General features: G+C 42.9%; 1 protein-coding gene across 2 annotated transcripts in view; it reads right to left on the bottom strand.

The window, feature by feature from the left end:
• ZFYVE1 (zinc finger FYVE-type containing 1) overlaps positions 1–14,229 on the bottom strand; it is a 31,430-nt gene extending 17,201 nt beyond the window's left edge. Inside the window, exons 1-2 of one of the 2 annotated variants that reach the window (XM_067296530.1) lie at positions 13,849–14,229; positions 12,207–12,732 (exon numbers count right to left, since the gene is read on the bottom strand). In XM_067296530.1, coding sequence (XP_067152631.1) covers positions 12,207–12,704 — 498 coding nt within the window. In that variant the 5' untranslated portion in view covers positions 12,705–12,732; positions 13,849–14,229. The remainder of the gene's footprint in view (positions 1–12,206; positions 12,733–13,848) is intronic. The other variant, XM_013959486.2, reaches the window with a different exon arrangement.
• Between the last annotated feature and the right edge of the window lie 273 nt (positions 14,230–14,502).

The raw sequence follows: 14,502 nt of genomic DNA, 5'->3' as shown, positions 1-14,502 counted from the left end.
CAGACCTGATCATTCTGGTTAACGTACTCCCTGGACAGCACAAGGAAATAAGCAGCTGTTTAAAGACTGTTAAGTATTGGCAGGGCAACTAATAACTAAGGCCTTTTTAAGTAGCTCTGGTATTATTCCAGTATCAGTTTGGGAGAGTCTCTGGAAGGGGCTGAGTCAGTAATGTCAGAAGATGCACCGGACAATAGGGACCACTGGAATAAGGATAGCTCTGCAATGCATTCCCACCACTAAGAAACAGGAGCCAACTCACAAACTCCACTGCAGCTGAAACTGTCCCAAGCTGAGCTAACGTAAATGCCTGCAGCACCAGTTTTCTTTTGCGTTCAATGTACTTTAACAACTACCAATGTCAGGACAGCTTACTATGGGAAGAAGAGCTGGATTTCTGAGCCAGACAGAGCAAAAGCTGGTTCCATATCATTAATCCAGGTGGCTCCAGAAGAGAAGTTACCCTGAATATCACATCAGATACCCTAAGCACTGAGCTGTTTACCCCTTTCTAATGCTGTAGGCTCACTCAGATTTCCCTTTAGGAAGGAATCTGGGAGCAATTCAGACAAACAAATCACCTAGAAGCACAAGAATGTACTGAACTCGGCCTAAAGCCCAGCTACTCCAATAGTCTGACAGTAACAGATGAGAAAACTTAAACAAGAAAAGAGTAAATGTTTCCCAGTACGCTTTACTAGCTCTCAGTAGTCAGATGCCAAAGGACTTCCCAAGCAGAGGCTGCATCTAAATGATCATGGTTTGATAGAGAACCAGTAGACCTATCCTCCAGGGGGTTGTCTAACCCTTGGTGAACCCATTCATACTTTTGGCTCCCACAACATCCTGTTGCAATAAATTCCACACAGTATGGGAAAACAAATGAAAAAACTTTCCTCCTGTAGGTTGAAGACCCTTTGCTTGTATGCCATCAGGTGACCCTTGCTCTTGCGCATGCCCCTTCTTTAACCACGGCTGAGCACAGGGATGTTACTTCCAAAGAACCATCCACAACAACCCCCCTATCAGTAGTCAAATTTACTTCCCTTGAGCAAGTTCCCTTAAGCCATTTGAAGTCAGGGTGGGTGTAATAAGTGTGTTGAAGTACTAAACCCTGTGGGACTTGAATCCTGCTTCCTGGTTTTGTTTCTCATATCTGAGGAAGCAGAAAGAAGTTTGCACAGTACCACCTTCTGCTGCACGTGCAAAGGAGCCACATTTCCGTAGCTGTGCACACTACCACACCGCCCAAGAGCGGCACATCTTTGACATGACAGCAGGGGGTAAATATGAAACCCTCCTTAAATTGCACAGCAACTCCAGTTAAGAATGAAAACTTTGTAAGTCTGCTTAAAACAAGGACATCTCTCTCCAGCCCCTCCTCTGTTTTCCTAAAGCATTTTGCCATTTCTAGTATCAGAGATTCATTTACACTTTTATAATAAATCTTAGCTGATGAGAGTAAATCACGTCTTCTAGAAAGAAAAGCTTTTCTTCAATCATAGGTTATAATCATGTCTTCTCTCCAATGAGCATTGTGTTTCTGTTAACAGTTGTCATGTTACTCCCTTGGAGTTGTACTGAACTGAAGGTGAAGGCCTTCATCAGGAGGAACAGGGAACTTTACAGCCAGAGCTAGCTTTACAGCTAGAGTAAAGAAAACAAAAACCTCACACCATGCTGCTGTGGACCACATTTAGATCTCAAGCCTGCTCATCACCCATACTTGGAAATGTGTTATGACTAACACAACAAGTTTCTTAGATGTAAGCAAAAATAAAAGTAGAATTGTTTAGGAAGAGCCAAGAGAAAAAGAACTGCTAAAGTGACATTCCTGCCCATGAACTTCTTGGAAACAATGTTATTCAAACTAAAACTTTTAAAGCTTAGGAACAAAGCCCATAAAATAGAACAGTTTCCAATGACCTGTACTTACACAACTTTAACTCTGCCTCCAGGCAAAACAAACACATTAAGTGAACCAGACATTTTTACCACAGTTTTCTCCTTCCAAAACTATTCAAGAAATCTTTAAGACTTACTAATATTCATGGCAGTGGTGCACAAAGCTACGGCTGTGCCACAACCACACAATAGCTGAAAACAAAAATCAAGAGTGCTTTGCATAGTAATCATGAGACAGCCTTCATTTGTTAGTCTTACACTGTCATTTTTGAGTTACATTGGTACTTTTGTTGTTGCATTTTTAAATCTTACACTTTGCTTGAGCTTATTTTAGCAGAGTATTCTTAAAAACTAAAATACATTTTCTGCAATCAAGAAAGAAAAATCCTGTGATATACATCATGAAATTTATGAATCATTAGATTTGCTTAACAATGAGCATACCACAATATCTTCTGATAAACAACCACTAAATCACTAAAAAAGTATATAAAACACTTTTCAAGCAATGGAAAAATAAGCTACAAGGTTCATAAAAGCACATCCATATATATGTAACAGCATAAAATCACAAACACCTGAAACAAATCAGTCTTCAAGTACAAGTGGACAAAGCAATCAAGTGAAGAAAATACTATTTTCCTTAAAACATTACTTAAGGCTTGCAATACAAGCAATTCTGCCCTGCAGTTCAGAAAACTTTTTTTAAAGACAAAGCTTTCAAGAAATCAAATCATACCTGAAAACAGAAGAAAAGGCAGCAAAGCAAGCTAAAGAAAGATTTGCAACCTTTGGTAATTTAGGCAGCCCTGAACTTTTAAACACAAAATTGAGACAATTTTAGGTAATGAATCTTAAGAACAGCATATCAATCATTAAAGCTGGAAACCTAACAGAGCTATCAGATCAGCCCACCTCAACACAGACTAGTTCCTTATGACACAGCCTGCAAATCCTGGCTAGTTGTGTTTTAACTATATAAAACAGAGTTTCTATCCAGGGTAGATTAACGCGGAAGTCTTAAAGATGCATGCCTAAAGCTCCAGGTCCTAATGTTAGGTCAAAGTTTCAGTATACACTGAAAACAAACAAAAGAGAAACCTAGAAAGCAGATACCTTCCTTTAACTACAGCCTGTAAGATGAATCTGAGAAGGATGCCCTGCAGTACAGCGCAGTGCTGCCTCCAGAATTCACATCTCTGCAGAGCTCTTCACAAGCATCACTCACAGATAGGCAGTGTGTGAACATAAAGGACTGTATCTGGCTTATCCTAGTGACTCAAGTGCAACTGGCTGTTAAATAAGCTGCTGGAAACTCCGTGATTTTGCCCCACAAGAAACCTTTGTTGATATTCCCAGATGTTTCTTGCTACCACTGAAAGTGAGAAAAACAATTGGGTGGCTCCCTGTGAGGAAGGGACTCTCTGCTATGAAACCCATGACATCAGTAGAAGCAGGAGTGGGGCCTTAGACTATCCTAATTCAAACCCCTTTTCCACTATGATCTTCGGATAATTCGGGCTGGAAGGGATCTCAAGAGGTCATTACTTCCTCCCACCTTTCAGAGGCTTCTGAACAAGAGAGAAGAGAAGGATTTGATCATGAGCAGGTGTTCAAGAAGAATCAAGGCTGACTTTTCAGTCTAAGTAGCTCTAGTTTCCTACCCTAGTTTGTCTCCCATATCTTTTCTTGCACACGATTTCCTATGGAAACAGCATTTATGCAAGTACTAAGTCTTCCACATATAACTTAAAATCCATAAGCCAAATACATAGACATATTTGATAAGGAAATATATGCCTCTAAAACATAAATTTCCTAAAAGTTTCATGAAAATAAACAGCAGAGAAGAAAAGAAAGACTCTAATAATCTTTCTGAGGGAAAAGCTCAGCTCTTGTTCACTCCATTCATCCACCAAAATGCAGGGGTGAGCTGGGCAGTCATGCCTGTACATGCTAGCCAGGAAGCATACTGGCATGATGGTTGGTGCATGACAGTATACATATTGCTTCTTACCAAAAAGACAGCAGGTATGGGTGAGCTATGGATAACAAGAAGCAGACATCTGCAGAAGAAGAGACTTCATTAATTCTACTACTCAGAGCTACTTGTTACTACAAAGACACTTTATGACAGCTTGGGGGAGTTTTTCCCAAAAGGGCCATGTCAATGGATTAGTTTATAAAATTGCATATGCCATACCAGTAGTTAAATCTAATGTTCAGTAGTGAATTAAGCCTTTACCCATTAAACACTTTCATACATTTAACATCATACTGTCTTGAGTAATCTCCTAGACTTCAGTCAAGCTAATAGTGGGCATCTGTTTTCAAGGTCAGAGTCCTACAGAGCCTCAAGCCCAAATTCTGAGTGGCTCAACACTGGATGCAGGGAACAAAAATTAAAAGGGGGGACAGACACACTCTGATGAGGATTTAAGAGTATATTCCAAAGCACCTCCTCAGCTGCAACTAATTTTGCTCTTATTCCCCATGCTAGGTACAGGTCTGACTCAACCAAAAGACTGCATTTGTATGATGGGTATTTTCTGAGCAGAAGTTTTTTGTACCTATTGATATGCCTTCATTGCAGTACTGCCCATAGGTACTGTTGAGACTTGTTCTATTAGGCTCTGCACATACCCATGAAAATACTATCCCTGAACTGATAACCTTTAGACCAAAGTTATTCTGTTCCTTCCCACAGCTCTGGCAAAAGAATTTAGGGATAGTATTTTCACAGATTTGTACAAAGCTTAATAGAATGAATCTCAACAGGACCTACGGACAGTCCTGCAGTGAAGAGCAGAGGCTGCCTGTGTCTGAAGATACTATTATGGGACTCTTTCTTGAAAGAGACAGAGAGATAAGATTTAAATTCAGTTCAACAACCCTACCCAAGGACAGAGAATCTATTTCATAGATTTTAAGACAGGCCACTGTGGGCAAAAAGGAACATAAGGGTAATACAGAACATAAGGAGATAAACTAATTTGGCTGGATCTCTCTAACCCAAAAGGCAACATTGACTGAAATATTGCTATTATAAAATAAGCTACTTTTGTAGGTGATAGTTGGGTTAGATAAATCTGCTGCAAGTAGTAGTAAGATTATACAGCTCACTAACCTGTTTGATAGCTGAAAAGTTAACTGTCCTCTCTTTCTCCTTCATCAACTCAAGAACAAAGACTTCAAGGTAAATGCAACCGCTACAGAAATACTACTACCTTAAAAGCATCATTTGAGTCCAAAAAAAAAAAGTAAAGAATGAAGTAGAAATCATTCAGCACCCCAAGTACCCTTTGTTTTGAGTTCTCTAGAGATGTTAACTTGACCATACTGCTACGCTACCAATTACCATCCCCAGTTCATAGCTGTAACAACAGAGACACAGCCAGGTGAAGAGATTTGGCCAGAAGACAGCAAGTCAGTGGGAGAGTCAGTGCTGTAACTATTAGCTTTCCTCAGTACTAAGGGTAATTACATTATCTGTGCATACACCACCTTTTGCCACTGCCCCTATTAAAAGGGTTACATTTACAAACTTACCTGTATTATGATCGTGCTCTTCCTAGAAAATAATTAAGACAGTTATTTTCCAGTTGTAGGATGTTCTGAGGGACAAGCCACGGGAATCTGAAAGTTCTAGCTTTAGGATCAGGATGAAGGCAGGCCTTAACAATCCAGGTAAAAAATCCAGGTATGAAAATAAAAGCAGTACCTGCAGCAATACCTGCCTCTCAGTCACCCCTGCAGAAGTGAGAAGTGCAGGAGCTGGAAAGGCCAGAGGGGCTGGAGAAGAGCAGACTGCCAAATCCCTTTTCCTTCTTGGATGCACCCCAAGCATTCTCCTCCTGATGGCATCACCCAGGAGCCCAAGAGGGCTCACCAGATAAGTGCAGAGAGGGGCACAGCAGAGGAAACACTAGAAGTCCCCCCAGCCCTATTTAGTTAAATTCCCAGAATGAAGCAGCAGATAGTTCCAGAGTGGCTTGCTATTGGCTTCTCTCACCTGTGACTTGCTCTTCTTCCACAACTATACTCATTTCAGCATGTGGACAAATAAGACAGAAAGCAGGCAAGGGATTTTAATTACAGCCCAGGAGAGCTACACGATGAAGAAGGTGGAAGAGCAATACCAGGAAAAAGAAAGGGGGGAGGGGGTAGCTGTTTTGAGTCTTACTTGCTCTGCCCACCTCGTGCTCCTGAAACAAGCTAGCATTGACCATGTAGCATTGCAGCATTGGTACTGCCACTGAGACCCTGTGTGCAAAATCCAGCTGGTCAACTTGGCCACTGGTGTACCTGATGCTTGGTGTCCACGTGAAGGTGAGGTGCTGCACTGTATCTCTCAAAGGCACATTCTCCCTGTGCCAGCTGCTCTTTCCTGTCTTTCCAAGTAGTTTGGACATCTCTTTCTCCTTCTTTCTTCTTTTCTCTCCCCCAACCAACAATATAATACAGGGGGTCTCACCCTTTGACTGTAGTAAAAATGAAGCAATATTTGTTAATGCCTATGTTAAAATTAGCTAGCAGTCAGCCTGGGACCATGAAAAGACTTGTGCATTTGTTGAATTGATGGCGCCTCTTCTGTCTTCTAAAAATACTCTTCAAAATATTGGTATCTGTCCAGTGGAAGAAAGAGCAGCAACTGTAAAGTAGTTTTCCTACTACTTTATTTTGAGGACAGAAAAACAGTGCACTGAGGGGTAGGAGAGGAAACTGCAAACTGGTAGCAGCCTAAGATGGGGAGGAATACTCAAAAAAATAACATAGCGAGAAGAGAAAAATTCCTGGAGTGCAGGACAGCAAACTCCCAAAAATACTTTGGCAGGAAAACCTCCCTGAAGCATAAGGAGGAAGACTCATCAGTAGTACAGCAACAGATATGAGGGACAGAGAAATTACAAATTCTGATCTGCCAGATCACAGTGACCTGAAAAAACTTAGATCCTTCTACATTTCTTCTTCCTCCTTTAGGTCCACGGCAAAAATACCAGCTGTGATCCTTCAGACAATAGGATATGGATAAAATCACAAGAAACTTACAGCTGACAGTGCTACCATGAAAGTACAAAAACGTTCCCCAACATCAAATTAAGCAAGAGTGTAATAGGAACTAGCAGGCATTAATATGTGCTAGAGAAATGCTTTTCTACTACAGAGGCAGGCAATAAACCTTAAGAGATTGCAAACTTCTCTTAGGAGAGAAGACATTTGTTAGCTTGTTTTGACTGACATGGAATCCTTCACTAGAATGAAATATTCTCAGTGACTCTCCATTCTCTCATCACTAGACTTTGCCCAGGCTCAAGTCAGTATGTAATAAGGAAAAGCCACAGCACTTTCAGCAGGTTTATAGTAGGAGCACCTACAAGCAAAGCAGCTGACACTCCTAAAGACCTGTCACTCTGTACGTGTAACTTTTTAACAAGAGGGGACAGAGGAGGCACATGGACTGTTACACTGTTAGAGGCTGATTATTTAATGATTGCATAAGATGGCCAGTATTTAAATAAGGGCAACATACCTGTCATCTAAACTGACTGCAAAGCATTACAGAGATCCTGCTCAGTATTCTCTGAGGCAAAGCGCTTAATCCTTTAGGTGTCTAACCCTGCTAGAAGAAATATAAAGAACTCAAGGAACAGGGCCGGATTTAGGAGATGGAGATGTCTAATCTATCAGGGGGAAAAAGTGCTAATTGAAAAAAAGACTGCTCACTGTGGGTACCTCAGGGGAGACCTAGAAATGAACGGATGCTCCTTTCTCCCATATACAATTCTACTGCTGGGGGTATTATTTTTATACAGTGACTAGCTGCAAAACAACCTTTTTCTTCCTGCCTCCTTAGTAAGGCTGGCTACTAAGTCAGTACCTTTTATCAGTACCTTGAAACTCTCTAAACAGAGATTGGGTAATTTCTTATGACAGAGCTAGTTTCTGGTCAAAGATCAGTGAACTCTTTAAGGCAAACTAATAATGATCAAGCATGTCCCCTATCTGCTGGATTCAAGGAAAGACTTTCTCTACTTTTATAGATTACATATGCCGAGTCTCCTTAACTATAGCTTTGGACAAAGCGTTATCATAGAAGCCACTGGTGAGACTACAACCAAGTTCAGATCCTGTGGTAAGAACTCTCAACATCTGCTCCCTAAGATAAAAATATCAAACTTGTTGTTACGCCTTGTTAAGCATGTCCTCTCTCCTATCTCAGAAGCAGTAGTAAACAGAACTGACTATACAACTGATACATAACTCTCTGCTTTATGGTAAAGATCTCTATTGTGAAGGTGTATTGTGAAAACCAAACAAAAATGGTTCCTGTTCCAGAGACTGCATTAATGTAAGTACAAGGAAGAGGTATATACAGATACAGACCAGTGGAAAAGTTCAAAAGACAGTGAGACAGTATCAGGACTAAAAACAACTCTAGCCTCAGTCCAGTTTTGTTGGGGGTTTTTTTGCTGTATTTTGCTGTATTTTTAAATAGATCTCAGAGTAAAGGGGAGTTTTAAATGAGATCCATGAATTAATTCTGTAAGTTCCTATGTGAAGTGCCTCCCATGTGGAAGGGCAGCACCAGAGATATTACAAAGGTGCTTTTTTGAAAATTCAACATGTTAAAGATAGGAAAGAAAAGCTGACATCTTGACAGAGCAGATTAGGAGATGCAGCTGGGGGATTTACACATGGAAAAAAAGACAACACCCAGCTTGATTCTAACATGACAAAGACAAGATGTAGAAGATGTAAAGAAAGCAGCAACAAAATCAAAGCAATTGGCTCAGGAAATAATAGTCACAATTTCATTCTAAGCAAGGAAGATGGAATATGTCAAAGGCAATTAACAAAGAGATGCTGCAGTTATCAAGAACTATTTAACTGAAGTCTCAGCTTTAGATATGTGATAGATAAGGCCATGAATTTAATGTCATGTAAAGAGAAACTGCAAAAATGTAATATAGCCTGAGAAAAAAGATGTAGAATGGGGTCCAAACTGCTGGTGATGTCAGTTTGTAAAACAGGGAGAAGATTTGTTTTCTCACAGAAGAATTCAGCAAGGTCTCATGGGGGACATAAGTCCTGAAAGGTAGAAAGGAAAATGTGATATAAGTCAAGATGGCTGGGGACCGAGTCACAAGAGTCACCAACAGTCATGCTATATGTTGTGTGTAACAGGAGAGGTCAGACTCTGTGAGGAACAACCTCTGACTCTGGTTCTTCCATAGATATGCAGTGTGACCTTGGATTTAACTTGTCACAACATCTTCTTAACACAAAATAACCAACCTTTTTTTGAAATGCTCAGATACAGCGTTATTGCGATGAACATCACAGAGAGCCCTGCATTTCACAAGGACAAACTTAAGTTACTGTCAGTCCTCTGTAAACAACTGTTTTACAAGTGGTTCTTTAAAATGGGACCTTTCCTGACTCTAAGTGGATTTGAAATAAGCACAAGAAAACCATAAGCTCAGAAAGCTGAGGACATGTTTGCAAAGCACAAAAAGCTCCAAGCTAGCTCTGAGCAGGCCAGCACATCTGTGCAACATGGCACAAAGACAATTATGCAGATCTCAGAATTATCATAGCTGTATCAGTGCAATGCTGAGCCCCAGCTAAGAATCTCTGCCTCTCAGCTAAACTACTTTGCTGACACAGCTCCTCACAGATGAAGCTATACTGCTTCTGGATCTAGAGCTAGCTCAGTCATTGCTTCCACACTATAAACACGCCCTTGAGTTTCAGAACTACCAGCTTCTAGAAACCAGCAGGAACAATGAGATGGGAGATACCCACTTGTGCTTAACAACTCCAACTTCCAAAGGAAAAGCAAATTGAAATCTCTTTGCCTTGAATTCTTGCCTCACTGAATTAGTTTCAAGTAGAGGATAGTAAACCTGTACATATCAGCAAGTACCTCCATCCAGCACCAAGTTTCATGTTTGCTCAGCAGTTTAACTTGTTCTGTCTAATTTTGTAGGAATAGCATTTATCATTGCTATGGCAGAATCTGTCACTGTTAGCAGATCAGCAGTTTCCTCTCATTTCCTAATTAATGCAACAATCTTCATGTTTCAAAGATGAAAAACAGATGGTTAAAGAAGGTTTAAAAACAACAACAAAAAACAAGAAAACACACAACACAGTCTCCACATTTCAGGTTATTACAGTTCCGGCATCTTGAAGAAAATGTTTGTTTAAATAAAGAACATCCCAAAGATTTCTCCCCAAGTAATCAGCAATCATCTTGCTAATGGTAAGTACGAAAGAAAAGACTTAAGATCACTTTCCTACAGCTATATTGGCTGTTCAACATTATCAAAAGCAAAAGATGCTATAGATGTCTACAGAGCTAGTCAACTGACAACCCTTTCTAAATAAAGGTCCTCATACTCACTAACAGAAACATCACCAAAATAGCAAGCACTCTTCAAGTTCCAGCCGCCAGAAAATATTTTGACTGAAAACTTTCAAACTGCTCTGAGACTGGTTGTGAGATGTCACATAAGTATTCAGCTATGAGGAAGAGAAGATCGCTCCAGATGGAGGAACTCTGGTTCAGCATCTTGATAAGAAGCAAAATCATTTTCAGAGAGCTTTTTCAACCCTGTTCTGATCAAATTGTTATGATCCAATAAAGGGCAGTTGCTGTCCCCATAAGGAGGTTGGCTTCATTGCCCATGACATTTAAATAGTAAAGCACTTGCCTGCAAGAGCAACCAGAAGTCTGCCTCAATAAGGATTACAGATTCATGAGTATAAAGGTAACTTACAACAGCACAACCACAGGAAACCACAGTTTGCGAGCAGCTTTGTAGGATAGCCCTGTGCTAAGGCATTTCAGAACTTGCTCTAGTGGCCAGATAAAGATTATTGAAAAGCCTGCAACTTAAGCGTAGAGTTGCACCTTCCACATATTATGAGGAAACGTGTACGCTTGAGATTAGACAAATTTAGGACTGCTACTAAACCCAAAACTCAGTCACTTACTCAGTTTAGTCACTGGTGTCCTATAGGTGGATGGTGTGTTTCCTGTGTCAGTGCATCCTAAGGACTATCATCCTTTCCTCCCATCCCCCTCCAAAAGCCATGAGAATTTATCAGTCAGCATACCTGAACTGACCAAAATGAGACCCAAAGATCTTCTATCTTTTCTATAGCATTGGCAAGACAGACAAATTGGCTGTTACTGCAATGGATGCAAATGACTAACCTACCAACAATGAGGATATCATCACAATTCTCTTACCACTGGTAGCACGAACATGTTAAATTAGAGCAACCAGACACCAAGTCTCCAAGTGACCACACATTTTCTTTCAGTGTCTGCTGGATGAGGTTTAATATGTAGGATGCAAACTGGAAGTCAGAAGATGAGGTTGAATCTTTAATTTTATAACTAACCTGCTCTGTGACTTCCATACATTGCATTTTTACATTTCTGTTTTTCTCATGGATAAGAACAGGGATACTTTACCTTTTGTAACAAGCTTATGCTTACCAAGCGTAAAGGCCACCAGAAGAGTTAAGTAACTGCAAGTACTGCACACTAGCCTCTGAAAAATAATTTCTCCTAAGCAGCTGTTTCTGGTCAGTGAGTAATTAGAAGTAATTATATCATTATTACTGGCAGGCCTACCCCAAATTGATGGCCAGTCTCCCCCTCTTTCAACAAAAGGCTAACTTGGAATAATACCTGTGACCAGCAATATAGCTTAACCATGGTGTCTGTAGGACTTGGATGGCACACATCAAGACTCTTTATAGGACAGTTATTTCTACTTTATCCAATTCCCAAAAATCAGATAGATTTATTGGTGCTAAAGGAGAGAAACAAGGGGCTGTAGTACTGCTTGGTACAGTGCCTAGTCCTAGTCATACGGGAGGAGACTGGCTGCCAGCACTCCCATTTGCAGGATATCTACTGCAATCCTGTCAGTTCAATTTTGTTCAGGAATGATCAGCATCCTACACAGAGAGCACTTATCTTGGTTGCGTGTGTCTCAGTACAGTCAATTCTTTCACCAGCTCCACTTACCAAGCTTCTTAGAGGAGGCTCTTGCCACACATAAGGTTTTGACCTTTTGATGATCTCATGAGCAAGGCCATTCCCAAGCACTTGGGTCTTTTTGGCCTAAGATATTCATTCAGTGCCACGAATAGACTAGCCTCAATTTGTTACTGTTGCTGTCTGTTACACTATTAGTTTAGTCTAACAGACTATCATGAGGTGTGATTAACATAGAAACTACGGAATCTTGCCCATTCAAATAAACCACAGTAGTTCTTACCTGAATCTCCTCAGTTTCATCCACCAAGAGGAAACTGACAACTTTCTCTGTCATTTTCCTCCTCCTGGTCTCTTCGTCCATTCCCTCCTCCTCCTCCTGCTCTTGGGCTTTGCCAGCATGGTACACAGTGATAGGGTGCTTCCTTTTGTTCCCCCCAGCATGCGTTCTCTTCTGACACTCCACACAAAGGTTTATTTTGCACACCTGGCACCTCACTGCTGCTCTCTGCCTAGATCCTGTCATACTGGTGTGCATTATGTTCCCATTGGCACCTTTGCAGGAGTCACAGTAAGGGACATGGCCAGGTCTTATACGGGTCCGTTCATGGTTCCGTAACCTCTCCTGCTGATGCAGCTCTTCTTCGCACCGCTGACACTGTAGGCTCCCACATTCGTCACACTCAAAGATTGCTTCATCTGTCCCACTGCAAACATAGCTTTCCTGGCACAGGAGTGTCGTGTTCTGTCCTTTCTCTGCAGTTTGCGTGTGGGCGCTCATCTTCAGATTTCTTTAGTGTTTTTCCTTCCTGTTTGTGTTTCGAACAATGATATGTGTACAAATCAGTTGAAAATTTAATATTTTCACAGGGGGAAAGAAATACAGCAGGAATTTTGTCACTACTTAATTTTAAAGAATTAATAAATGTTTCCGTAAGATTCATACACTGACTGGCCACCCAGAAAGAGTCTCATGTTAAGTGCAGATGAAGTTTCCTTACTCCAAAATAAACTTAAACAATGTGGCTGGTTTCATTTACTGATATACCCAAATGCTGGCAAACATTCTTTTTCTGCTTAGCTAGATAATGTATTTTCAGTGATGCGGGAAAAAAAAAAAAAAAAGATCAGTCTGGTGTACTTCAGCAAATTGGTCCAAATATTTCTCTAAAGCAGAGAGTGGCAGGAGATTAACTGGTAATACAGGAAAAAAAAAAAGACATCAGAAATGCACAAGTGCATATACATGTACACACACAGGATTGTGTCAATACTAGAAAATTCTCTGCTTTCAATCCACAGCTAAGCTCCTCCTTCAGAGTTCACAGTATTTATTTGCAGGGACTTTCCTGATGTACTTTGCCAGATAAACAAAATTAGATATCTTCGTATACTCCTCCTAGTAATGCTGAACACCAACCATTACCACAGCCACACTGACATAAGATAGATTTTTCTGTCAGATACAAGTTGCCAAAATAGGCCTCCGAAACAAGTGACTGCTCCAAGTACGCTGCACACCGAGCAGTCTTTGTCTCGACATGCTCCCTCGCAGCCGTGCAGGGGCCCTGCGCCCTGTCTTCCCCACGTCAGCCCACGGTCCTTTCACCTCTCCCCTTTTAAGCACACAAGCCACAGAGCTACTGTCATTTCGGCTGACCCTGAGGGGGTCTCCTTGCAGGATAAGCCATCTTCCCGGTTTGTTGTGCACACCCTGCCGGGAGCGATCACTTATTCCGAGCTGCTAGCGCCGGGCAGGCAGCCGGGCGCGTCCGCTGCCCCCAGGCACCGCTTACACTTGTGGCTCGGTCATTCCCGATACCACGGACCAAACAAACATGACGGGCAGGTACTTTCTCAGCAATTCAGCGCTAGTTACATAACGCCGCTACCAGCCGGGGCTTGCCTGCGCGCCGTGCACCTACCTCGGGCTAAGGCGAGCACGGCTCCTCGTTATCCCGGGCAGCAGCTGGGCAGACAGGGGGGAAGCGCCGGGTCCCCCCCACCGAGTGGCGGGAGCGGGCGGGGAGCCGCGCCGGCGCCGGGACGCGCCGCCGAACAAAGGCGGCCCCAAACGGGGCGCCGCGAGCCGGGCTATTGTTTACAGCCCGGCGGCCACCTTTCTTCCCCTTCCTCCCGCCGGCACCCGGTGACTAAGGAGTCGGGTCCCGGCCGCCTCTTCCTCCTCCTCCTCCCCTGCGCTGCCGGGGAGGGGGGCCGCCCCGCTTCTCCTCCCCCGGGGCCCTGGCGGCGCGCCCCAACCATGCAGGCGAGGCGCCCGGCAGGGCAGGACCCGCGCCCCGCCGCCCTCCCTCCGCGCCCCTTGTTGCCAGCCGGGATCAGCTGATCGCGGGCAACTTCGGGGTTATCTCCCCCCCGCGGAGACGGGAAGGCGGCGGGGCGGAGGCGGGGCGGCCCGGGCACGCCGGGAGCTGTAGTCCGCGGGCCGGGCGCGGCCGCGCGGAGGGCCGCCGGCGGACTGCATGCCCCTGCGGGGCCCCGCCACGGCGCCTGCCGGGACGCGTAGTTCCCGCGGCCTCCGGGCAGGGCGGAAAGGGGCGGTGGGGCCGGGCGCGCTG

Source organism: Apteryx mantelli, chromosome 4, assembly GCF_036417845.1.
Source record: "Apteryx mantelli isolate bAptMan1 chromosome 4, bAptMan1.hap1, whole genome shotgun sequence".
Taxonomy (NCBI): domain Eukaryota; kingdom Metazoa; phylum Chordata; class Aves; order Apterygiformes; family Apterygidae; genus Apteryx; species Apteryx mantelli.
The sequence above is the reverse complement of the archived record's forward strand: the minus strand, read 5'-3'. Positions and strand labels throughout refer to the sequence as shown.